The sequence below is a fragment of the Lepeophtheirus salmonis genome, chromosome 3 (assembly GCF_016086655.4).
Source record: "Lepeophtheirus salmonis chromosome 3, UVic_Lsal_1.4, whole genome shotgun sequence".
Taxonomy (NCBI): domain Eukaryota; kingdom Metazoa; phylum Arthropoda; class Copepoda; order Siphonostomatoida; family Caligidae; genus Lepeophtheirus; species Lepeophtheirus salmonis.
Genome location: NC_052133.2, coordinates 22,797,029 through 22,824,872, shown reverse-complemented (window position 1 = coordinate 22,824,872; position 27,844 = coordinate 22,797,029). Strand labels below are relative to the sequence as shown.

The 27,844-nt window shown below is 30.2% G+C and overlaps 2 protein-coding genes across 3 annotated transcripts in view; both read right to left on the bottom strand.

Annotated features, from left to right (window-relative positions):
- The window catches only part of LOC121114681 (uncharacterized), a 34,261-nt gene extending 30,094 nt beyond the window's left edge, over window positions 1–4,167 (bottom strand). Inside the window, exon 1 of one of the 2 annotated variants that reach the window (XM_071887178.1) lies at window positions 3,722–4,167. In XM_071887178.1, the coding sequence (XP_071743279.1) occupies window positions 3,722–3,724 (3 nt within the window). In that variant the 5' untranslated portion in view covers window positions 3,725–4,167. Of the gene's footprint in view, window positions 1–19; window positions 267–3,721 lie in introns of those variants that run through there. The other variant, XM_040708715.2, reaches the window with a different exon arrangement.
- Window positions 4,168–18,716: 14,549 nt separating this feature from the next.
- LOC121114680 (uncharacterized) lies at window positions 18,717–23,187 on the bottom strand. The gene is made up of 6 exons (XM_040708714.2): window positions 22,434–23,187; window positions 22,054–22,189; window positions 21,862–21,959; window positions 20,183–21,800; window positions 19,852–20,119; window positions 18,717–19,507 (listed from the first exon to the last, which is right to left on the bottom strand). The coding sequence occupies exons 1-6, from the start codon at window positions 22,737–22,739 to the stop codon at window positions 19,420–19,422; spliced, it is 2,514 nt and encodes an 837-aa protein (XP_040564648.1). The 5' UTR covers window positions 22,740–23,187; the 3' UTR covers window positions 18,717–19,419.
- Between the last annotated feature and the right edge of the window lie 4,657 nt (window positions 23,188–27,844).

Sequence of the window (27,844 nt, the reverse complement as noted above, 5' to 3'; positions counted from 1 at the left end):
ATATAGGACTGCAACTTACTCCTTTCTTCTGCCCGAACCCATTTTGCTCAAAGAATTCTAATGTACTTGAGTTACATCCCATGGTAGATATTTTTCTTCTTTTTATATTCTTCTTCTTTGATGAAACCCCGGCAATTTCCTCATTTTTTATCATTGAATACACCTATAACCTTTTTCATTACAACTCTGTCTTTAGAATAAAAGCAATGAAATGTAGAAGAGGTTGGCTTGAATTACAGAGACTGAAAAGAAAGGACTTGACTGATATAGAAAAAAGAAGAACATTTGTTATGCGAAGAGGAAAAAATGTTGTTTGTATCCCCTCTTCTTCCCATGACAACCAACATTAGTTGTCTACCTACTACTACTACTCACTTGTACATAAAAAAATAATATTAATAGCAGTCATACGGAAGAATATCCATGCATTTCTGTGCTCTAAGTTTAAAATAAAAATAAATTCAAATAAAGAAAACTGTCATTTGTCAGATGAACAGTGGACTATATCTAAAGTATACAAAAATACTTACAATTTTTAGATACGTATGTAAATCAAAACTCCCCATTTCGAGGCAACGAGTGTTTTTGACAGATCATCAATGATTTTTAGTTTATATTTCATCGAAAGACTTTTGTTAATATAAGTTGCCTATACTATGGTTTTTGGGGAGAAAAAATGAATTACTGCTATAAAGAAGAGAAACTTCAACATTTAAAAAAACATTAGTACAAGGGAAATATTATAATTATATTTAAATTCATATAAGCAATTTACTGCAAAAATAGGCCAGAATTCTTCTTTTTAGAGGGAGATGATAACACCTCCACGACCTATTAAATAATGAACAAAAAGAAGAAACAGCACAAGAAACAACCGTTTTTCTTTTTTTAATCCCTATACTTAGCTTTTCTTTACAGAAATTCCTTCTTTACACATGATATTGATCCCTTTTGATTGAAAAGCAACGTAAAATGAATTTAAAAATAAATATACAGAAAATAACCTTGGTGCCAGCTTACGACTTTTACCTATAAAAAAGGAAAAATTATCATGGGCATTCTTCATTCTCATGAATTCCTATGAAGTATAAAGTCCAAAAAAGTTGATTTTATGGGCATTTTTTGTTTTATGTTTCTTCTATCCGAAATATTTTATGTTGTAAACCATTGGTATCTGAGGGAACGTTAAATATAATCGTATTTGTATTATAACTCGATTTGACTGCATATTCATTGGTCTTTGAAATATTTATCGAACAATAAGTAGATAAATCCTTTCTTCATTAAAGTTTTTTTTTTTTTTTGCATTTGATTTTTTTAAATCATAATTATAAGTTTTAAAAAAGTTTTTACAACATTATCCTAACAAAAAAGTGTATTATCAGCTATGGATTTTTGATATACTCCTTCCTTATATTCGTCTTTGAACGTTAATTGATTGATCTTGTTAAGTTGTACAATTTCTTATTATTTAATGAAGAATTGCCCTACTTGATTTTGGGACTTTTCTCTTTCTCTCTATTTGGAGGAAAGGGTTGAGAGATACACTGGAGATAAATCGAGATTTATTTAAAATATAGTGACATGAAAGAATATTTTAAAGGAAACTTACTTAGAATGTTGTGATCTATTTTATAATTTTAAAAAAACGAATCATAATAATACTTTTCATAAAATTTTTTTATGAATTATAGTTGCAAAATTAATATGACTTTTTATTTAAACTTTTAAATACTAATTGAAGATGCGACATAAAAAATCGTCAGATCAAAGATGTTCCAAGAACACGACAAAATAATATGTATTGGAACCTATATCTACGCAAGAACTATTAATTTACCGATCACGAGATAGATAGGAACAATACAGGCAACTGTTTACAATGTCAAAAGTAGGATGATAGCTGAGGAAGACATGTATAGACATCCTGGCTCCAAAAGAAAGCCTACATATTACTCCAAAGTTGTGAAGGAGGCGGTGAAGGCTGCCCCACTGAAGAATATGGGGTCTCATGTAGATTATTTCAACGTTTCCAAGATGTCAATGTTCAGAACCATAAAAATATAGGATATAAGGTATTTCAGCAGGATGGGGCCCCAGCTTACAAAAGTTCTTCGAAAACAATGTGCCTTCTGGAGCTGTAGAAAAATAGATATTTTGATAGCCTTCCATCTCCCCGCCCCAACAGCCCGGATCAGAATCCTTTGGGTTATGTATTATGGTTTCAAATTGTAGAAAAAGCCTGTAGACTTCGCCACCAAGACATTAATTCCCTGAAGAACACAGTTAATATGCAATGTACTATGATGTTTTCCGAGGCTGTATGTAGGACTTCAAATGAAGTTGGAGGCCGTGTGTGTAGCCAATATAGAATTTATTTTTCTTCTATATTTAAACAAAAATTAACCTTTTTAATGTGTTCATTTCTACGTTTTGTTGTTCATGATAAAGTTAGAGTTTCAAAAAAATTGTTTCATCTGGTATAGCTATTTGACAAATTGTTACTTTTAGAGAATCCTTCCCAGATTTTGATCATATTTATAATGGATTATATAGGTGTAGTTGGAACTGAGGACATATCCCTCTCAAGAATTTATGTAATCCCAATTCGTCCCTCTCATATTTATTATATTTTGAAATTATATACATACAATGATACAATACATAATTATATACTCGAATATTGTTTGTGTTACTCGAATGTATATCATTAGTGTAGGATCTTTCTTAAATAACTAAAAAGACTGTAGTCCAGTCTCAATAAAATTTGTCTTAAGTAATCCATGATATAACATATATATATAAATTAACTGGAGCCAATGTGTTAGTTGTTATTTTTTACAAAATCGAAAATATATTTTGCATCATAAATATCTATTGCGCCTTAAATATTGATATAATACCTACGAATCTGATTCAAAAGAAATATCAAAAGAGATAATGACTAATAAAATGATGAAATGCATCCCAGTTGACGAAACCCCAATGATATGGTAGAGGAATAATTTAGATAAATTTTTCAATGTTTCTAAGTAAGCTCCCCGATACTTCGTATCTATACGTACATCTGTATCAAGAGAAAGGGTATGTTTGTCAGCTGGAGATTTTGTGACTACTAATAGTAAAATGTAGATAAGCTCATCTTTTTGCAAAAAAATATATATATCCAAAAATAATAGTATTAAATCACCTGGCGGATATTTTATATCAACCTCTGTTATGTTTTTTTTGCTTTTTTGAGAGGTTAAGTATATTTAGGAATAATTTATTTGTACAGAAAAGAAATTATTAATGAAAAAAATCGAAAAAAATTGATAAACTATTTTAATTCATGGAAAATAAAAATTACAATTATACCATACTGAACTGCGTACCGTGAAGGGTACACCGTACTTCCTAACGAACCATGGTTCTAGCTTAATGTCCCAGCCATTATATATACGAAGTTCAAACTGTGAATTACCTACAAGGTGAATCGTAAGATTGACAATGTGTATCCGTTACTACCTAACTTTACGAGATGAACAAAGCAAAATGGATAACTCATTTGATAACATATACAAATTTTGTTCCTTAAGTCTAATTTAAAAAAAAGTTTTGTTATCACCTGCTTTATAAATCATGTATAAAAGTTGTTGCTACGATATCTAGTTTCTATTTTTATATATTATGTACACTGTACAGTTTTGTTATTGGGTTTAAGTATCTATGGATGACTCACCATTAATAGACCAATAAATACTATTATTTATTCAATTATCGGGGTCCCTGGCTCCCGGTGGTTTTGGCCCTGTTGCGTACTGTATCTTTCAACCATTAAGGAAGCGGTTTCACATACAACGTATCATTAGTCCCATATTTTAAATGCATTAAGTACTCCTATTAATTTTAATTGAAGTAATGCTTTAATTCTTCTTTTAACGATTTATTTGTATAAACAGTACATATTTCCGGATATGACTACGTATACAAATATAGAGTAGTTGTATTATTCACTTTTTGGTTGAAAAAAAAAGCACTGGAAACCGTTAAGATTTCTCAATTTTAACTGATGGTAAATCTATATTTGATAGATTTCTAACATGATCACTTTCCGAGAAAAACCCATAGAAAAGAAAGGATACATTAAGTTTAAAATTTATGTTAAAAACTCGACAAATAGACTGTAATGTTTCAAAAATATGTTAAAGAATTATTAGTATTTTGCCTTAGTTTACGTAATTCAAAGGGGACAGACATGTATATAATTATTAATTATATACTCGTACATATGTTACAAATTATTCATAATATATCCAAACAAGTTATCGTGGATTTTGATGTGTTCCAAGAATGAGAATAAAAAGGATTGGATATATATATATATATGTATTCTTTTTCAAAGTCTTGGATAAAATTAAAATATACTTTATTGCACTCACTTCACTACTTCAAATTAAAATATAGAATATGCATAGATAGCTACAGACAGAACAATCCAACTCTAGTCATATCCATGTATTGGGAGTGATATGTTTTTTTTATTGGTGATATATTTACACACAAACTTTTGTAATTATTCGAAAACTTCAATAATCATGGATTTCACAAGAGATGTGGGTATATGGATTATAGAAGAGAAGGATAGAAAAAAGAGAAAATATTTATTTCGTCCGATACATTAGTCGTCATAACATTGTTTTCTTCGTTTCTATACATAGTTATACTTTTATACTCCCTTGAATTTACGATAAATGAGAAACAAGATATATTATTTTTAAGAACTGTTTCCCTCATAACATTTATGAAATTTTAAATGTGGGTCAAGATACCAATCCGTTTTATAGTGCCAGGATGTAAAACATGTCACCTGGGATATAAAAAACAGAAAATATAAGTTTCCATAGAATTTTGAGGATAGAGTGATAAAGGTCATCGAAAAAGTTCGGAGGAATTTTACTTATCCATCAAATACATACAATGCTGAACTCCTTAAAATTTGTGATAGATGGGACCTGTTCGCACAATAAGTAAAGATCGGGTTTGTGTAAGAGTGCAAGGAGAAGGTAGGAGCGATATCGAGTGCTCGGAAAGTCTTTGATCACTTTGATTGGGCTAAAAATAACCATGCATAACAGATTAGAGTGAGGTTTTACACAAAAAAATTAAAATCACATTTTTATTTAGCTATTAGGAAGAATATTATTTTTGAATTTGATTTCCACAAGCTTCAATAACAGTCTGCAGACGAGGTGGGAAGGCACTATATACTTAGAAAGTCCTGGACATCCTTCTCCGATGGGACTCCAGAGAGAGTTTGAGGTTATTGATGTTGTTTTGGTGGACTCATTCAGTCTTTGAACTCAAAATGCCATCATATTGAAAAACCCAACGGATAAAGATCAGGAGACTAGGAAGACCAAAAGTCTATGCACCAGAAATTCATGTTTTCTCTCATTCAGGCTTGAACCATATTTGTTGAATACACTAGACCACCATCATGTTGGAATACCTAAGACTTCTTCCTAGAAGTGGATCTATGGCAAGACTTGGCCTTTGCCTTACTAGCAAACACTGACATGCTCATGGTTGGATTGACCTCAAATGTCTGCTTATCAGCATTTGATAAAAAGCTTCTTACCTTTTACATTGTATGACAGTTAACCCTCTCTCTAAGCAATGTCAGAGTTGCTATGGCCGGTACGGACCAATTTTGGAATCTCTAACCTTTTTGCGTACATTTTTATTAATAATTATTAACATATAACAATGTTACACCACTTTTTCGGTGGCTAAGAAATTCAGATTCAGCTAATATAAATGGAAAAATTTGATTACAACTTAACAAATTCGTTTGTCATGTAGGTGGTCAAATACTTTTCGAACGCCCTAGTAAGACTTAATAAATGTAATTATCAAAGAAGAGTACAAATTTTTAATAGTTTCTGTAACAAGTTCAGCATAATTGCTGAAAAATGTTCTCAGTATGTACAAGATATTTTTTTATGGAAAAGAGGTCTCACGAAACCCCCCTATACCCCCCTTTGATAAGAAAGATTATACTACTGATCGAAGAAACATATCAAATTTTAATGGCATAATATAAGTATTTTTACCTTACCGCTTGGCATGCTAAAATATGTAGAAAATATCGGGTTGATTTGTTAACTTTGGAGGTGTTTTAACTTGTTTTGTTTTTTTGTATCAAATGTTCATATTGTATTTACAAAAATTTAGTTAATCAGAAAAAAATTGTTGTACTTCTGTAGAAAAAAAAAGAAAAAAAAGTATTTTTAGTGTATTTCTATAAATAAAAATGTTACATTATATAATAATTTTTTTTTTTTAAATATTGTTTTCCCATTTTTTTTCTTTCATTTATAAATGTTTAATTGACAAAAATAATTTTCGACCTTATTGTTGATCTCATTTCTCTCAAAATTTCAAAATATCCAAATTTTGAAGAAAAAAAATCACGATCGGCAAAATAATAAGTAGAAAACACGGTATTTCTGAATAAGGACTATTGTTAATATCAACTGCCTGTTATACGATTTTTTGGGAGAGAAAATGAATTACTGTTATACAGTGAAAACTTTCTATATTTAAAATAGCATTAGTGCAGTACGTAACGTCTACACAAAATACTCAAATGATGTAAACAGCTTTGAAATTAAACGAGGTTATATAACACACTATTTATCTTAGCAATTGACCAGCTAATTAGAAAAATTGACTCAGCAGATTCGATAACTCTGGGGTTTCTGGACACAGGATTAAAGCTTTCACAAAAAATTGTGTGTACTCATAAATACAGAGAGTAACCTGTAGTTAGATTTGTTGAGCTCAAATTAGAATTGAGGATCACCATCAGAGTCATTCTCGCACATATACTTGTTTATGTCATTTTCACCCTCGTGACAGCTGCTTGCAGTTGATTTAATGAAACATGATGACAACTAAGCTGTTCTCCAAAAAATTATTCAAATTACCTAGTTAATTTTGGTTTCTTTTTTTTTAACATGACCAAATTGATCCCGATTAGCATCACTATTCTTAATCATGGATTAAACAAGAGAAGGATACAAAAAAGAGGAAATATTTCTATGCATGCTCCTGCTCTATATGAGCCGTCATAACATTTCCTTCTTATTTTCTATAACTTAAGAACAACGAAAATCAAATAACTCTGTTGCTATCGAAAAAAATATTAAAAATAATACATCACTGAAATCAAAAGAAAAAGACCCACGAAATTTAGTTAATTATCGCCTACAATTTTTTTTTTTTTTTTTAATCCTTTAACATACTTATATATACTTATATGTTATATATAGTCTTGTTATTTTTAAGCAACTTATACCAAGAAATTTGAAAAAACGATATCTGCTACTGCCACTACAACAAATGGATTTATAAGACATAATAAATATAATTTCCCAAAAATAATAAAAAAAATTTAGTTACTGTATACAAAGCAAGCGTCATCCCGAGGAAAATGTTATCTGTATTCATAAGAAATTTTTTGACAGAAAAGAGGGATTACATATAGCAAAGTTGAAACCAAAAAAAGAATGAAGTATACACTATACATATTAAATTTCAAATGGATATGTTTTTTTTATCCTTGATGTTGCTCGGAATAAGTTTTTAAACATTCCAATTATTTTTTTCTTCTCAAAAAGTTGCAAAGATGTTCTATTTTCTAAAGCAAAAAAGTAGAATAGAGTTGAAAAAAAGTATATGAATCTGAAATTTTATATTAGTGTTTCTAAAAATAACAAAGGAATTAATCTCTTGGATGCAATATCAGCTGTATATGGACGGAGAATTAGATTAAATAAAGAGATGTGGCCTATATTTAACAACGTGTCAGTAGTCCTTGTGCTGTTCAAGTCTGTGGATCCATGAAAGATAGAACAAATGAATGTATATTTGCCTTATTTATAACTCCTTTGTCATATTGTATAATAGAACCTAGTTAGTTATGGAGCACAGAGACAAAGACCATGTCCCTGTTTATTATTGGGAAGAACAGCTGGGGAAAGTTGAGATGTGACAATAGCATCCACTTTCTTATTTCCATCGTTGCAAAGGTCCAATGTCTACGGAAAATGTAACATTGGAGATAGGAATCATACCATGAATATATTGATTTATTTTTCATGTAATTTTATTAAGCTAATCAGGCCAAAAGTTAAAAAATGGTCTGAGATGAACAAAATTTTACATACTTTTTTAAATGCTCCTAAACACTTCATGCTAAATTTTTAGCAAAAATGAATAATAACTTTTCAAAATAATACATATATCTACGCATCGGCTGTATATACATAAAAACTGAAGGAATACAGTAAAACAAAAGCAAAAAACCCGCGAATGTCTTTTGTTACAGTATAAAAAAATAAAACAAAGGGGGAAAATTATAATATATTATTATATAATAATTAAATTATTATTATAATTATATTGCAAGGTCGCAAGGGTTTTTTTAAGATTTAAAAAATATATAATTATCTCATTAGAATAGTAAATAAGTGATCTTATATCCCCAAAATCTTTGTTATCCCAAATAATTATCAACTTTAATGGGTGAATAAGAAAGCCAATTATAATTATTGCAAGTTTCGATTAGTTATGTGTCTCCTCAATAGAAATGTTGTGGAAATGGTCGACATACTCGTGAGCATAAATTTAAAAAAAGCATAAGTTGGAAACTTGTAAGATATTATTTACCGGACTTCCCTTATTACACTTTGCAAGGGAAGGAAGCAAGCTTCATAATTAATTTCTGGTTATTTCCAAAAGTTTATTTTATTTTTTCCTTTTTCTCTTCCATTCGGGGATTTGTACCTAGAGAGTGGGACACATTTTTATAGCGACAAAAGAATAATATAAAGTACTGAAAGATTTTTCCAATGTGTTTGAGGTTCACAACTTCACAACGTCTCTTTTTCCTTTTAAAAAAAAACCCTATTATTTTGTTTATTCTCATTCGAAGAATAATCTTATCATGAATGTGACTCGGCTCAAGAAGTTCTCTCTTGTTTTCTTTTTTTGCTTTTTCTTTCTTTTTTTTAATATTCATCCCCATGTTTCAGCTATTATTATAAAAAATATTTAAATATAGCTAAAGAAAACAAACAAATGATTAATACTTTATAGTTCAAGTATGAACCATATTCCTTTATTAAAAATCCAATTGATATGAGATAAAAAGGCATGCGACATTTCAGCGGCTCCAAAGACCTCGTGCATCCCTCATTTTATTAATCATTTTAATTAAAACTATTAAATTTCTTACTATGGCCGCCTCCCTGCCTCCTTCCATAGGTCCGAAAAGGAAAGTCCATGCCCTTTACCTTAATTGTAATTTCGCAATGATCTTAGATCAAGATGCCTTAAGTCTTTCGTCATTTCACACGACGTATAAATATGAAGTTGCGTGTCGATTTCACCACATTTAAAAGAGCAAAGCCTTTACTCCTCGGATTTTCCAATAACATTATTGCATAAAAGTGTCTTGCAGTTTATATGAGCTTGTACATAGGTTTCTACCTACTATGTCTAACACTTTTTAAAGATTGAAAAATATTTAAGATTTTTTTCCTTTCCTTTTTTCTCCTGTGCAGTGCAATCTAAATAAAGGACATGATACAGCCTTATTATGGTAAAATCTTTTAAATTTTCAAAATCTCTCAGGCCTTGCTACAGCTCTTGGTAAGAATATATTAAAAGATGTCGTCGATTTTTTTTTTTTAAATATTAATATTCATCTTGTTTAGCATTTTTGCAATTTGATTAGGCCAGTCTTCCTTTAATTCGGCCACAAGATCCTCATATTTGATGATTCCTTCTAGTATCGCCTTCCTTTCAATTACTACCCTCTCCTCTGCTCCCATGCTCTTTCTTCCTCTCCTCTTCGCCAAAATCTCCTCCACCCTCACAAACAAAGGGGGATTGTTTTATTTTTGTTGATATGAAGACCAGATATCTTTTTAAAACGTTCGTACAGGCATCACCTTGCTTTATTCTTCAATTCCTCTTCCAAAGCGCCTTCTAAAAAAATGTAGTTGTCATCTGCGTAAAATTGACATAAGACTTCCCTTAAAAATTTATTCCAAACATTTGATTGTTTTTTACTTTTTCCATGAGGTGTACAAGTGTCAAATTAAAAAGGTATGGAGATAGGGGATCTCCCTGGCGGGTGCCCCTCTTGCAAGCTCTCTCTTTTTTTTCCATATTTGAAATTTAATCATATAAGAGAGAACAAAATCTTTATGGTTTTGAAGTAAAACTTTTCAATTATTATAGCAAATTTCAAATTAACAACGCTCATACCTAAAAATAGGTATACTTGTCGGCCTGAAAACTAATAAATTACGTTATAATACATTTGTTAAAGTTTTTGAATGTTGATACAAACTGAAGTGATTCTTGTTTCCAAGTAAAAAGGAGTTTATAAATAATTCTATTAACATAAATTGTTTATTTTCATACAATGCTCTATTTTGAAATAACTATTCCATTTGTTTTTAATTAGAGCTCCTAAAACCTCTTAAAATAGTAATTTCACGATTAATTGAAGGAGATTTTGAAGTAAAAAATCAATCTTGCTATTCTGAATAGACAAAATGAGCAACGTAGCTCAATGGACAAAGTGATTGGTAGAAATTATTCCCTTAAACTCTATGAGCATATATTCGTTACTCAGTCGTTCCTAGAGAAGGAAATATACATTACGTATATGGACTGCAAAGACAATAAATTCGTAGGTTCAATGGAGTAATTGTAATACCATAATGTTTGTTTATACTTAATCAGTGCAATTCCATTTGATCAATGAAAGAAACATTAAAAAAACTATAAATGTATGTGCTTAAACTTTTTAAACTCTTCATAGCAAGCTGATCATTTTAAAAAAAGAAAGCAATTTTCATAACAGACAAACTTGACGATCCTTAGTAAAAATTATGTTATATTTTTACCTAATGTAATGTTACCAGGGAGGCAAACTTTGTGTCTTAATCTTTTTAAGAAATATAAATCATAACAAACGCATTCGTTCATTCCTGTAAGTGCTAATACTTTGTGAACTTAGGATTCCCTGGCCAAAAAAGTTGAAAAACAATTTATTTTCCATTCTGTCCTTTTTTCTGATTGCATCATATAAAATATCAGAGCAAATGTCTATACCTCAAAAAATTTGATCACTCTGCTGATACAAAATCTGAGACCAATAACGAGCGTCCTCTAAGAAATTGCTACCTTACATGTTTACAAGTATCTCCTTAAATTTGGTTGGTTATTCATTAACTTGTTTTTAGTAGAATCCAGATTTTCTTGAAAGATTTACGAATAATACTAATAAGAAATGAATTAGAATATTGTACTCTAACCTGATCTACTTAGAACATCTATTTCATACATTATCATTCCATAGTCCAGTGATTTGTATATGGTATTCTGTGAGACATTTCACAGAATTAATCAATGTACACAGTAATATATTTTATATACTAGTAATTATTATTTTTTTTTCTTGAAATTAAGTTCATGTAAGCACAAAATAAATCCATATTTACGTAGATTTTCAAGCTTAAATCTAAATTTGTCTCCATATCGTATATTTTTTCTTACATATAAATGTTTCTTATACTGGTAATAGGTTCATTAATTAACCAGTTCAATCGGGGTTCCTGGTGTCTTTTTAGAATTTTTTTAAAAGTAATTTTATTGTATCATTCATAAATAAATAGATCATATCCCACTTTTTTAATAATTGCCCTAAATAAATATCGTCTGTAATGGGTTAAAATACTCAAAAGAGCCATCTGCTTTAATTTAACTTTTATTGAAAAATAACATTTGTTCAAAAAAAATTATTAAGCATTACTGCAAAATATTAAGAATCGCACCCCATCCAAGCTTCAAATTTGATTTTGCCAATTTTTTATTAGAAGTTTAACCTAAATATACATTATGATTATGTAAAAATTATGTTGGGATCTCATTGGAATCATCTTTATTTAGGCCTATAATTGAAAAAGTAATATTTGCCATAATAGTTAATTCTATAATTTTTTGAAAAAAATATAGAATTGAATGTCCTTCTTTCTTAAACTTTCCAATTTATAAATATACATAATCATCTCAAATAATATGTATTTTTATCATTCATCATACAACTTTCTCTTACAAAAAGAATGATTTCATTATTTTATCAACATCCATAACAGAATACTGAAAAGAAAAAAAAAATCGCAGAATACCAAAATTGTAAAACCGCTAATCCCATCATAACTTCTTACTTACCAAGAAATCTACTGGTTTTCGAAGATTTAATGTTTGAAACTATAGTTTTACAACGCTTTGATTATTATAAGTTTGGTTCGATATCTTTATGAGACATATGATTACACCAATAAAAGTTTTATCCTAGTATTTTGCTTTTTTTCCTTTTATAGGAACATCACATTAAAACTTTCATTTAAATCAGTCGTATTAGATTTGATCGTAAAAATAACTGTTTATTAGTTTTTTCATAGTTATTTTCTATATATTTTTATTATCAACAGATCAATTTTAATTGATAATAAATATTCCATATCCTAATAAATCCCATATTTTTATTATTTGTACAATAAAATCACTTTGAATATTTCATTTGAGTTCTTACTACTGATTTTGTAATGTCTAGCGAAACTCGTCACTCGATTAACAGACAATAACATGTCTGAAATATCCAAAGTACATGCCCATATTCAGTTTTTAGAAAAAAAATGTTAGTTTATGCCAGACCATGCAGGTGATAAAAATTTCGAGTTACTTTATTGTTTCATCTGTCCAGATTTATTATACAGGGAAGCCCTCATTACCCATTATATCTCACTTTTATGTTACCTGTGAGTAATCCAGAGTAAGTGAATGATTTCTAAAGAATCACCAACTAAATTCTCGACTGGGTTGCATAGCTCTATTTACAAACTCTTAGTAATGTAATTGTTTCCTACGTACATGCATGAACTCAGGAATGGTTACAATGCTCATTCTCTTCTTTAAAAGTTTATGCTCAGTACTATAGTAAAAATAATTCTTCATTTTCCCCTAAACTCCGTTTGTTGGACTTTTACATGACCAGCTATGAAAACATGCAACACTTTAGCCATATGAAAGTTTCCTTTATCGCCTGGGAGGTTTAAGAAGGCTTTAAAGTGTTGGCATTGAATAGCATACTCGTTTAAAAGGTGCCTTCAAGTATATAATTAATTAGCACTGGAATAAACGTACTGTGATGATATCATTGCAGTTATAGTTGGAGGAGATAATAATAAATGAGTAATTACAAAAATTGTCATTTTTTTCGTATTAGAAGACCCAAGTGTGTATTGTCGCCTGTTAGCTCTAACTAATGATAACTCAGATAAATATACTGGATTACAAAGTTTTATTACAATTTTTTTTTTTTTTTTCAAGAAAATTAAGAATTTACTATTATGAAAAATATGACCCTTTTCAAAGAAAATAAGACTAAAGAAAGATGATTTCATTAAGATCTGAATCTAATTTTTTGCATACTCATAGTTTATAAGTAGGTTAAACTTCATACCAAAAAAAAATAGCAAAATCAATCTTGAAACTTGTCTTGGGCGCCATTCTTTAATATTTTGCAATAATGTTTTCATGGAATTTTTTTGCATAATTATTATTCTCTAATGAAAATTAGATTAAAGACCTTCTTCTTGTAAATACTTTTAAGCAAGTATTTTTGAAATAAGGTGAGTTTGAGAGGAGTTATGTCGCACTGAACTTCGAGGATAATTCGAAAAAGGCCAAAATTTGAGGCACTCCGAAACGGACCCTCCAGCATAAGTTTAAAACTTCAAACATAGTTGTTGTTGTTTTTTTGTCGGGATAAACACCCTTACCAAAAAACTATCAAAATCAGTGATTACCATCTCAAATATTTCCTAAATGTGTGTATACTAGATATGGATTGCACTAGCCGTCAATTTTTCTGCGTTTTTTTCTTCTAATCAGTGTTCTGAAAGTTGATTTGTTGAACTATAACTAGCAATTTTTAAACAGTTTACAATTATTGAAAAATAATTCCATAGTTCCAAATCTCACAACTATTCGCAGTTAATTTAATTAAACAACATGACAGCTAAGCTTTCAATCATTCTTCGAACCTTTAGGTTCACCATTTTGATTTTGGTTTATTTTTTTACATTCCCGGAATACTTACTATTTACGAATCTAGTTATTGCAACTCCCCCTCCCCCCCTCTCTCTCTCTTTCAAAAATGTTGCGGAGAACTAGTTGAGTCGAATTAAAATTTACAAAATTCATGCCCACGTCGATCGTCAAGTTTTTTTGGAAGGTGTAGATACGAGCCCCCCCCAATCAAGGAATTTTTGTTTTTACGAAGGAAAAATTATCGCATTGTAAAAAAAAATTAAGAGAAAAGAGGAGGATTTTTTGTCCCTGATAGGTGCAAGAATTATTTCCCTAAATAACTTGATGATGTAAATAACATTTTCAGGTATTTTTAAGCACGACTGGTCGTTTGTGTTCTTCACCAGTTTTATGTAAATACATAAAAAAGCTTATGCAAATCAAGTAATATATATATTCCTAATTAGGGAAGTCAGAATCCACTGTATTACTATTTCTATATCTGTTATTTCTTAACATTCAGTATAATTGAGTAAATAATTCAGTGACTTAGCGTAGGTAGGTACAAAGAATTCCGTCTGATAACATTTGAAAGTTGATCAATCTAATCACTATTAAAGGAATGACCAATTGATTAATTTTTAGAACATACAAAACATTTGACACTTCAATACAGCAGTTAGCCCTACCTGCAATCATTGGATACAGGAACTCTTGTGTAATCCATGCCTGCCATAACTGTATTTTTTATACACAATCATAATATCCTATTACTTGGTATTATTAGATAGTATTAAATCAACCTCATGTTATGTGGTTAAATTTAGAAATGAAGTGCCTTATCCAGATAAAACATGCTTTCTTATTTTAAAAAAAAGGTATTGTTTTTATGAGTAAAAATAAAAAAATACATTTGTATAATTTAGTTTCAGTAGTCGTGTTATCATAAATTGGGTGAGGCATTCATGTACTTTAATGAAAATTATTATTTTATCAAGTTCGAGATATCACGCATTTTAGTATCATATATATATATATTTTAACGCAAACCTTAATTCCATTGTTGTAGATCACTTCACTTTTGTTATTTCTATTAAACAATGGTATCTATGTACTTACATTTTGTGTCCTTGACAACTTATGAAGGAATAAATCAATGGCACCACAGGGCTATAAGAGGCAATTTTTAATTTGAAGTAGCGCTGCTATTTAAATATAACTTTCAAAAATTTGGGGAAGGCCTTCGCCCTATTCGTTCCTGGAAGTTTTTAATATTTCAAAATACATATATCACGGCTTTACCTCATAAACACAAAAATAAGGAATTTATTTTTTTGTCAGCTGTCGATTCCCTCAACCACTTGATACGTCAAGTGCCTATGGCATAATTAATTATTATTTTTGATAAATAAACGAAGTAATCAGTTATAACTTATCTGTTTCCAAAAGGATAGTTATACAATTTCTTGTTAATCCCTCGACGCATAAATATATATTGAGATTTTATTATTTCTATGAAGACATTATGGCTATCATGTACAAATAGAAATGTATAAGTACACTTTTAATGAAATATTACTAAGCAATATTATAATAAAATATTGAATAAAATACTACGTAGGATATATATATATTATATATATTTGCAATTCATCTAAAAATGTGTGGAGAAATAATAGTATGGAAGTACTTAAGAACTAAATAGGATTCGATATGGCTGACTTAAGTTATTTGGCGGACAATTAAACTGATTTGGCTTATTTTTCTGTATATTTTTGAAGGGAAGGTTGTGTGATACAATAAAGGTAACGACATTAAATAGAAACTCAACATAGGGTTACGTGGACATTGGAAACCATAAAAATTGAAAATTGAGTCTATGTTTATATAAGAAGTATATTTTAATAAGTATAATATAACGATTGAAATTCCATAAGATGGTGGATATATGAAAGATGTAATATTTGAATTTTATGAAGAAAATTAATAAATTAAGGATTATTTGTTTATAACTGAGAGCAGATTTTCAGCTGGAAAATTATCAATAATCGATTCCACTGCCAAAGAAAACAATTTCATTACTATTTTAAATCTGTTTTTTTAATTCAACAATATAATAAACGAAGTATATGTTATAAATAATTTATACTGTACTCAACAAATGTACAGTATATGTTTGTAATATTATCGTAAGTAAAAAATTATCTATTTTCAAAATAAATTATTAAGAATGAAGCATAATCCAAATTTTCCTAAAAACTAATAAACATCATGGAGCTTTTATCAAACTTCATATTTCAAATTAAGAAACTGTGCTGCAGCAGATGTATTACTTTTTCTTCTGGTAAAGGAAATACGCAATACAAGAGCACGAGAATTGAGCAGCTCATTCCCAGAGGTGTATAAAATATGTCATAAAAGCTGGAGCAGTTGTTTTTTATAGCTGGGAATATGAACAGGTTTTTATTTTTGAAGTTTGCTATTATTATTAATGAACTCTTGAGAGGGGAACATCTAAGTATAAAGTGATAACTAGTGTCTGTGCTCATAAAAGACGGGAGTTAATAATGAGGGCTCGCTCAGGTGTTATAAGTGTAAGTCCTTTCTCGAATGGGAGTAGAATTGAGGATCGACATCGGAGTAATTCTACCCTGTATGTCCCAGCTTTATTCGGAGTGGGATTTGCGTATATTTTCAACCTCTCACTGCAGCTTGAAGCTGTTCTAATAAAACGTTCTGACAGCTAAGGTGCTTTCCTCCCAAACATTCTTCAAATTGTCAGGATTACCATGTTCATTTTAGTTTTCTTTATTTGTATATACAGGATGACATGTTTTATGTATCACTACTCACTCCCGATAAGATTACGGAGTTTTGAAACGGAAAATAACTACAGATGGGACCGGCCCAAATGATATCATGGTGACATCATATTCAGGGGTCTCTACAATTTCATTATAGAAATATTACACTAACTGCTATTCTAAAAAAAGAAAGGGTGAGAGCAAAGGCCCTATGGGTCCAGTGCCACTGCTCCCTAGAGTGTTGAAGCCTCCTTCGCCTTCAAAAAAAAATTAAGTTTGAACAATTTATGGTAGTATAGTATTTTACCTCCTAGTAAATCCATATAGTATAACATCGAATTTGGGTTTTATAGACAATCAATACACAAGTAAAAAGGTACTTGTTGTTAATCTCAACTTGATTCTTTTTAAACAAATAAGTTTTTAATTTTCCCTTAATTGATCACAACACACTACAAAGAAACAAATAGTATGCTGTAATAGCAATACAAAAACTTGTTCTCTGTCCTGGAGCAATATTTATTTATATGATCAATGATGTATCAACTAATGGACTTTGAATATGGAAAACATTCATTTCTAGATGAATCCCCCTACATTTGAATCTGCCAAAGACATTTTTGTAATACTTCTGATATATGTATATACAATACTTTTTCTTTTGATACTTTAATAAAAGTGAGTTTTTTAGTCTCAAAACTTGACTTAGATTCGTGTCCGGGTTTTGGAAAATACTTTACTCCTTGGGATTCTGAATTACTTACTCAATTACTCAGTTACTTATTAATGACCGAGATAAATAATATATATATAGTGCACCTTAGTCCTAATTAGGAGTACACATTTATTAATCTACAGTACGGACGACATTAGGGCTAGGTAATGTGCACTCCAGATTTTACATCAGTTTAAAAATCTTAACTAAGCTACTGATTACATAGAAATGTACAGTAAGACAGTATCGAATAAAATATTATTATGATATATTTACATACATAATTATACATTTTTATAATTGTGGGGAAATAATAAGGCAATGATAATCTGGGAGTATTTAAGATATAAATAGCAGTCGGTATCACTGACTTATTGGGCAAACTATCAATTGATTTCAAGTCTTTTTCTGTTTCTTTTTACAGGAAAGGTTGCGCGTGATACAGTTAAAGTACCGACGTGTGAAATTTGATACAACTCTTGTAATCGAAAGGAAAGATTCGAGACTTAACTTTGTTGCCCTTGAGACCATCTCTTATAATATTTTTTTTAAATTTTTGCGATAATAGCAAATGAACTTTGAACATACATATTTATTACAGTAAAAGTTTCCCTAATATGTAAAAAACTCTGGCACTATAGATAGTATACATGAGGATTATATTATATTAATTACTTGTGTATGTCCGTTATAGGAACCAAAAGTTAATAAAACTCAATTTAAAATTGTATAAGTTTTCAAATCCTGCAATTAAAAACGGAAGGAAAATATTGAAGGAATTAAATTAAGGTAACTGTACTCGGGGGAAGGGGGAGTTCATGAGACGACATGGACATGTAAGAAGTACTGAGTCGACACCAAAGGACTGTGACTCTGCGTAGCCTAGCAATAAAAGTAATCACTACTTCCTCATATCTCCAAATTATATTATAATTTTTATGTCCGATTAATAATTTTGTCCTTTTTGGTCATTTTAATTTCTTACCTTATAAAAGAATAACAGCAACTTGCTAGGGAGACGAAATAAAGAGTTTCTTTGATAAGTTAATATCCAAACATATGAACATAGAATATATATTCATACATGGTATATAGGTATACAAATGTAATATATTTTTATATGGAGTAAAAACTGACAAAAATTAAATTAACAACTATAAGTAAATATTTAATATAGAAAACACAGTACACCTGTATGCACAGCAATCAGAAATAATTATTAGTAAAATCTTTTACAAAGGAAGCATTTTCAATTGTGGTGTAGAAAAAAACAAATAACTAGTAAAATATTTTTTTAATCATATAAAAGTGTATAAAAAGAAGGAAAAAAGTAGGTTTAAAGGTAAAAAATTTAATTCATCCTGACTTGATCGTGAATATGGGTACAAAATTTGTGACTTATTGAATGAAATGAATCATTTCTTTACTAATTTGAAATGATGAAAACAACTATACACGAAACGTTAATACATATACTTTGTCATTAATTTTTTTTTTTCAATAGAAAATGAAGGATAAACTTTCAGATAACATAACATAGAAATTATAAATATAAATAATAATAATTAACAAATTATACAATTTTTAATTCTTCGTGGAAAGGAATAAATTTCCTTTTTTATAAAATTAGCACACAAGCATAAATAAATACAATTTTCTTCATATTTTGTAAAATATATAAATACGCACATTATACTATAAATTATAATATATAGTAAATATTCTTATCACCCAAAATAATAGTTAAGAGCATCGCATATTTTCTTCGTTATCCAATTCCATCATGGCTTCTTGAATAGCCTTTTCAAGATTGGCATTTAATTTCCGACTCCTAAAAAATAAATAGAGAATAAAGATCCTGCCTTATAAAAAACTATATTCATCACAAAAATAGAATAAAAAATCCTCAAAATATTTTGTAACGAATGATTAATATTTATTAAAAAAAAGTTTACATAGCTCTAGAACTCATATTGTCGTAAATACCTATGTATTAAGTATTTAAATATGAACATAGGCTTAGGATATGATAACTTTTAAGGGAGGCTCCTTCAATTTTGCCTATATGTCAATAAGCAAAGCAATAGCAAATTTGAAACAAAGTGATTGTACGAATATTAGTGGGTCTGTAAAGCATAAATGCCTCCTACGCATGAGAATATGAGTAAAACTCACTTTCGCATCTTTTTTCTTTCTTTATGATGCGCATCAAATCCTTCAGACAATGTTTTAAGAATAGTAGGATCCTCCTCAGTTATTGCTTTACTTCCAAACCAGCAAATTAACACTTTCTGCTCCTCATCAGCTCCTCTGATGAGCTTCCCAGGCCAGGACGGGAATGCTCCAAATGGTCCCCATACTAAGTCACCTATCTTAAAATCATCTGCATTATGAGATGAATTCCCTGAGGTGCCGCTATCATCCAACGAGTAATCATCTTCACCTGATGTTAATTACATTATTTATAAAGTATGTATAATATTGTAATATGTTTTGTCAAGCTTACCATCACTATGTTTAATCGAATTACTTTTCTGTATAATCAAATCATCAGCATTTCGTTTTTTTCTTTTCTTCTTCTGCAATGATAAAGTTTTTTTCTTGCTTAATTTCTCTTCATATTCATCCTCCTCGTAATCTGAGTCATCAGAATTGACAAAAAGGATTCGATTAGAGTTATTTTTATTCCTGTAGGAAGGATGATCCTTAACAGAGGCAACCAGGGCATCAAAAGTGCTATCACTGCTTGAGGAATGTGGTGGCGTGGCTCTAAGTCCAGAGCTATCCACTTGATTGCTCTGAAGGAATGACGTCTTTAATGGTGAAGAATTCTTTTTAAGAAAGTGATGATTCTTTTTAAATTTTTTTTGAAGAAGATGTGCCGGGGAGGATATATTGTGTTGACGATCTATTTCCTCCAGAGATTCATTTGTCTCAAAATCAATGGTATCGTCATATATCTCCTTTGTCAGTTTCGGTGGAGAGAGAGGTGGTGACATTACTTTTTTGGGGGAGAGTTTCTTTGTAGGACTAGGAAGTGGGGATGAAGTTAGCGGAAGATGATTATTATTAATATTATTACTACTCAGAGTCGTTCCATTAATACAACCACTGTTGTTGTTGTTAATAATATCCATTTGCGGTGCAAGGGAAGTGGAAGGAACTAATTGACCTGTATTGGTCATAATATACGTTTGAGGATAAGATGATGGTTTAGGAAAAAATTGCGATTGTTGTTGTCCTTGAACATGAAGACTCCTCTGAGGTGGTGGCTGAGAATATTGAACGATGGATGATGTCCCCTCTGGAAATTGATTATAAACAATTTGCTGTTGGCCTGGAGTTTGCATTAATAACCCGTTTTGCAAAATAACAGGATTCATTAGAGATGAGCCTTGATTAATTACAACATTTTGAGGAGAAATGATGCTAGAATTCCCGTGAAATGGACTAGGATTTCCATTATTCCCAATTACGAAAGGTGGCTGTTGTTGATGAGGAGGAGGTGGTGGAGTAGGAGGAGGAATAATGCATTGAGGAGTTGATGGTGCTACTCCCAACTCAAAGGAAGCATTTTTAGTCTTCTTATTTGATTTCTTTTTTTTCAAATTAGAAGTTACGTAAAGAGGTTGAACTTGCTGCTGCTGTTGTTGCTGTGACTGCTGCTGCTGTTGAACGGATTGCATGGGAAGAGTGGGCATGAGAACAGGGCCGTTTATAGTGTTGATCAAATGCATCACAGGTTGTATAGTTGTTTGATGAGGTTGAGAAACAATCTGCATGTTTTGTGGAACCGTAGTCTGAATATTTGTTGGAACAGGGGTTACTACTTTAGTACCCGGCACTGATGAATTCATTTGATGATATCCTTGATTATGAACTAAGGTAGTGTGAGTTGCACTAGGAGTTATTTGTGGTATAACAGTAGCAGGCAAATAGCGTTGTCCTTGCAGTTGTTGGGGTGAGGAGAGGATCCTTACATTTTTTGTTTCTATTTGTTCATTCTGTACAAATAAAGTCCTGTTATCCGGATTTGCATCCGGGTTTTGGATCACTCTTTGAGGAAGTCCGGGGTTCGTAACTTTTATTTGATCTTCATATTCTTTCTTTTGCTCGCATATAATCTATAAACAAAAGAATAACATCTACATAATAGATTTCAATACATTTGACAGCAATACATACCTCATTGATCCTTTGTTTCTCAGCCTCCTTTGCCTTAATTATTTCAATCATTGCTAGGCCATTAGTAGATTTATTTTTCTTCTTCTTCTTTTTCTTAACTAAAGGTATTTTAAGAATGACAAAAAGACGATTAGATAGGTAGGTGCGAGTATATAGATATATCATGTGCGAGTTGAACTATTCAAAACTTACATTTCTTTTCATCATAAAATTTAGGACAATGTAAGTGCGATTTAATGGATGATATATTTGACACATCTTCGTTGTGTTGACAAGAGGACTTGTTGCGTAATTTAAGGGTCTCATATGTACCTAACTCAGACTGTTTCTGAAAGAAAAAAAGAATAAGTAATTACAAATAGTTTTGTTATTTTAGGGAATTTGAATTTAATGAAGTTTTTTTTTCCCTCTCTGTATACCCATGGATGCTTTTTCCCTACACCTGTATTATTGTGAAATTATGTATGTATGTACACTTGAGTCATCAAAGGACTGGTTAAAAGTTGTTATTTATTTTTTCGTAACTCCACGTAGAACAAAAAAAATCAGTATTGATTCAAGTTATTACGTACTTTATAATCAAAGTCAAATATTTTATCAGGGAATACTCCACAAGAGAGACCACATTTGCAGGTCCCCTCTGTAGTTAAGTAGTCTTTGACGTCCGCTAAACTTCTTAAACGAATCCCTGAGGGTGAGAAGTACACGACTTTTTCAGGGAGGATCAATCTTTTCCATCCAGGAGGAACAAGAATTAAAGCAGGGGACTTTTTGGCTTCGTAGTAACGAGAGAGGTTCCCTGGAAGGGCGTGGGCGGGAGTCCCAGATGGAATCCTTCCTCTCTCATCATCGTCAAACACTGAGAGGTTATAATTCATGAGATACACAAAAACAACACCATAGTATATTTAAGTTTTAGCAATTATGAATATATAAATAAACGAAATATTTTTCTGTCAAATTGTAAATGTGAGACTAATCCAATTTGACGTATCCAGGAAGACTCACACTTAAAAAAAGGAGAATTAGAAGTAGAAATGAAATCAAATGAAAGAAGAGGGAGCGCAGAAATTAAAAATAAGAGGCCGTTTAATTCAGGCAGATTAAGCACGCGTGAATCGCACTCTCTTTTTTTTTAAGGCCAACTATCTTTGCCTTCTCTCTCTTACTATTTTTTTCCATCTTCTTTTTTTTCCTCCTTCTCTCTCTCCTATATTTTCCTTTCATTTATATACTCGTACAAGCACAAAAAATACTACTCTTGCCACACAATTAAATACATTATATTATATTTATATATGTACTAGAAACTGTCCAAATCTATTTAAGGTATAGACATCATCATTACATGGACACGTTTCTTCTTCTTTTTTCCCTCTCTTTCTTAAATAATAATATAATGTTCACTCATTCCACAGTAACCCTTTCAGTATCTAAAATATTTTTATTATTTCAAGGTTAAAAACACGCACTTTTATACTTAGTAGTACTCGTATTTGATTTGGTAATATTTTTGTTCTACAGTGTATGTACATAGACTCAACACATCAAGGTAATAAAATGAATCCATCTTTATATAAATATGTTCTTATAACCGATAAATTATTAATATTATAAAAGGTGATTGGATGATGGATATGCATTTATGTAGAGCAAAGACATAATCCTATTAAAAGGAATTTAGATACACACTATACACACACACATAGGTACATATCTGTATCATTATTATATTATGTAGTCATCCTTACTAACAGATGGGTAAGAATTGTTGAATGGAATTTGAAAGGAATCGCTCACATCTGTTGCAACCAAATATTTGAGAAGGGTGGTGGTTAACCGTTGCGTTAACATAAACCAGGACAACCTTTACTTTTCCAGGAGTCCGCATGAATTAAAAAAAAAAGAATAGGACCCAATATGAACCAAATCCATTACATTTTATATAATTAAAATAGACTTCCAGCCAATGACTAAATGTTAAAATATAGACATTGCTGAAAATCCAAAGCCCTGGTACAATTGTTTCTTAAAACTGGAACTATTACTTGAGTTGCACTTAAGTCTAAATACAGAAACGTCCGCAGGACTTTATTTTCCAGGTCTAAAATTAACTTTTTTAGAAAAGGAAAGTTTGTACTTTTTTACTCGATTAACTATTTGAAATTTTTTCCGTAGAGCAATAATGTGTGCCTAATAAGAACAAAAAATCCATGATCTGGGAGGGGGATCAAGCCCATCTCCTGTAAATACCCCTGAAAAACATAATTAAAAATTAATATCGAATCGAAGCACAATCATCGTTTTGTAACAGAAAAAAATCCCATTTTGTACTCCTATAGGATCATTCTAAATTCTCTAAAAGGAATTTTGATAGCAATAACAAAAAAAGACAAACATTTTGTCAAAATTGTCAAAAATCCCAACAATCCCCAAAGATAAATCCTAGATAGGGTCCCCCAAATACATTCTGGTGCCGGTACCATGGACCCTTGTTGCACACCCCTTGAATCAGAAAGATTCGCCACTAGTTAAAGGTTAAATGATTTCAACTTGAATAAGGCAGGTCTCACGAAATAAGCGTGACATTTTTACATATTCTCCCGATTTCACACCACACATCACGCATTAACGTTAATGATACATTCAATAGTAATTTTTATCTCAAATCTTCATTGTCATTTATCATTAAAAAAATTAAATACCAGTTACCTCTATTTCAAAGGTCATATGTTTTATCATAATAATTATTCAATTGTGGATTGCTTTAAATGCATCCTTTTTATTCAGGGCTCGTATAACAAAGTCTATGATTTAATGCAGGTTTATAGTTTCTTTACAATAAATGATCAAATTTTTTAAAAAATCATGAAAATTATAACATTTATAAGTATTTGCACATATCAAATAGATTTGTAGTCAAATTCAAAGAGAATAATTATAGATAAGAAAAAAATGGAAATTTTCAAAAAGGTTTACTATTGCTACCATTGGTGGACTTTGAAGGGGCAATGGGCCCTATAATCATCAAAATGTAATATATGACACATTTGTTTAAGAAACACGAATAAGTTTTTCAACGCCTTCATTACCCACTTTTATTGTTGAGTAAATTGGAAGAATTTCACATTTGTATATCTATGAATAATTATCCCTAAGTTTATATTTAAAGATATATTTAATAATTTCTTGAATTATTTTAAAGAAAACTATATAAATATTTCAAAAAAAAATTATTCAAAATTGCAAATTAGATAATTTTTTAAGCAATATTTTTACCACTTCCTTTTTGCGTTAAGATCCCCTTGAGTTATCAACTTTTGAGTGTACAAAGTACATGATTTAAAAAAAATATTATTTACAAGCGGTAGTATCCAGCATTTATTGGATTAATTAAGCCCAAGCTAAAAGTCAAAATGTTACTCTTTGTTTTTCATCAGCACACTTACACAGAACTACTCAATACTTTTATCAATTCATATAAAATATGTTCTGTCCTCAAGAATTAAAAAATAATAATTAAAGTTGAAAAAAAAAAATGATATTTCGGAATGACTATTAAGTAATTTAGTCTTTAGAGCGTTCCCTAGTTAAAGCAAACAAATTTATTTCCAGCGTTTATATTTAATTAAAATCTTAACAAGTTTAAAATCCACATGAATTATGATATATATACATAATATACCAATAACAAAAACAAACATATCATTAGTATTGTTATACATGCAAAATACACATGCCTGCAATATTTCATTAATGGATTATTATTTCTGATATCAAAAATATTTATATGATTTACTGATGTAAATTTAGCACTATATACAGCTACCCCTGTATACACGTTCATTCCTAAATGTGCACACGCCTGCAATATTTCATTCATACAACTACATTGTTATTTCTTAGATCAAAATATGTTTATGGAGCACTATATACATACAGTGACCCGGTGACTTGTTGTCATATATTCCTACATTAGAAAAATTCAAACTTTGTGTAATTAATATAGATTCATTTTTTGTAACATGATGTACTAAGAAACACACGTTCATTGCTTTATTATTATTTTTTAAATAAAGTAGTCACGCTGTTCTAAGATAATATATTAAGCGGACACTCAAAAATTAATCATCATATACAGACGGATAGGCAGACAAACTTTGCTTTATTAATATAGAAATACCTAACTTCTGTAAATAAATAAGAATTTGCCCCCTCTCACTGATAAAATTTCAAACACCACCTATGCCCCCAAGTCTGGTTTTGAAGGTTAAAGTAATTTAAAGACTTTTGATGACAATTTGAAAAAAATTATATTTTTAGAGGAAAAACATCAGTAATCAATGGCAACTTTGGTTGATTACCAAATAATATCAAACTATTTGTAATCGGTTCACCATTATATCGGCTGGTTTTTATGACACAAACATCTTTTGTTTCAGATTATTATTATTTAAGCTCCATTTGTATTTTTAGATCTATAATTAAATTATAATATTAATGTTGACTAGAGGTGTGAACCTGAGTACACAGCTCTGAAATTATGACTGAATCAGATTTGAACTTTTGACTCAGACCTGAAGTCTAATTCAGCTAGGATTTCAGATTTGACTCGTACTTGAATTTAAAGACTTAATATTTAACTCAGACCCGTAAAGAAATAACTTGGGAACAGCTCCCTCAATGATCTTTTGGTTAAGTATAAGCCATAAAGTAAGAACTTATAAATTCTAAAATCATTTTTTGCGTCAGTACTAATTAGCAATGTCTTCCTTTCTTTGTTTCAAATTTGAAATATTTTTAAAAATAATTTAACTTTGTTCGAAAATAAAATTCTCGAGAGCGGCGTTTTTAGATTTTTTTTCACATTTCATCGAATGACGTAAAGAATAGTTCTATTTTTTTAAATTACCTTTTTTTTTAATAATGTCAATATTTATTGAATGATGTTATTTAGAAAAAAATATATATATAAATTACTATTTGAAATTGAACTTTTAAAAAGAATCTGTATTTTTTATGCTCTTTTTAAAAAATAATGCTTATTGGTGTCTATATTTAAAGTTTATATCAATTTTATCTACGACATGGACAGATGTCCTTGCTCCCCTGCAAAATGGTACATGTACTTTGAACTATGATATGTGACAATGGGACGACTTTCAGAGGAGGGGTAATATGTAAATTTTAGCGCTCCTATGCCACAAATTTACTTAAGTATTTTTCAAAAAAAAAATACCTAAAATAAACTTTCAGAAAAATATATTTTTTTCATGTTTCCTTAATTGGACAGATAGAGTTCCACTGATTAAGTATAAGAAAGCATTATAATCTTGTAATTACTCCATCTAACCTAGAAATTGTCTTTGAAGCCCATATACATAATTTATACTTCCTTGTCTAGGAGGGACTGCTACATTGAAAACAAGAGAATAATGTCTCCCAAGTGCGTTGTCCATTGCGTTCAACTAATGTCGATTATGCTCAGACTCGACTTCATAATATATTTTGACACACCTAGGCGACTTATATTACATTAAAGAGGAGAATTTCATTATTATTTATTTATAAACTATGTTTTTCTATAAGAAATTTTGATTCTTGTACCTTTTTTTTCTTCTCATTTTGGGTATCTTCTAATTTTGCCGTCCATTCGATGTTCATTGTATGGAGGCTTATGGAACTTGCAGCACCCCCCTACTACTTATGTATTTTATATTAATATGTTTTTGGATTGACTGTACTATGTAATTCTAGAGACCAGGAAAAGTCACACATTATTTTTATTCCCACACGAGGGCAATAAAAAAAAATCAATGAATGTCCTTTTTTTCATCCTTCCTTCAAGAGGGAAAATTAAGTAAAACAAGCTAAGCTGCATGCGTGATTATTTCATGTGTTTAGAATTCATTGACTGAATGTAGCAAGATGATCTTGCCAAAAATTGAAGACACCGTTGCAGCAGTAGTGATATTAACCTTTA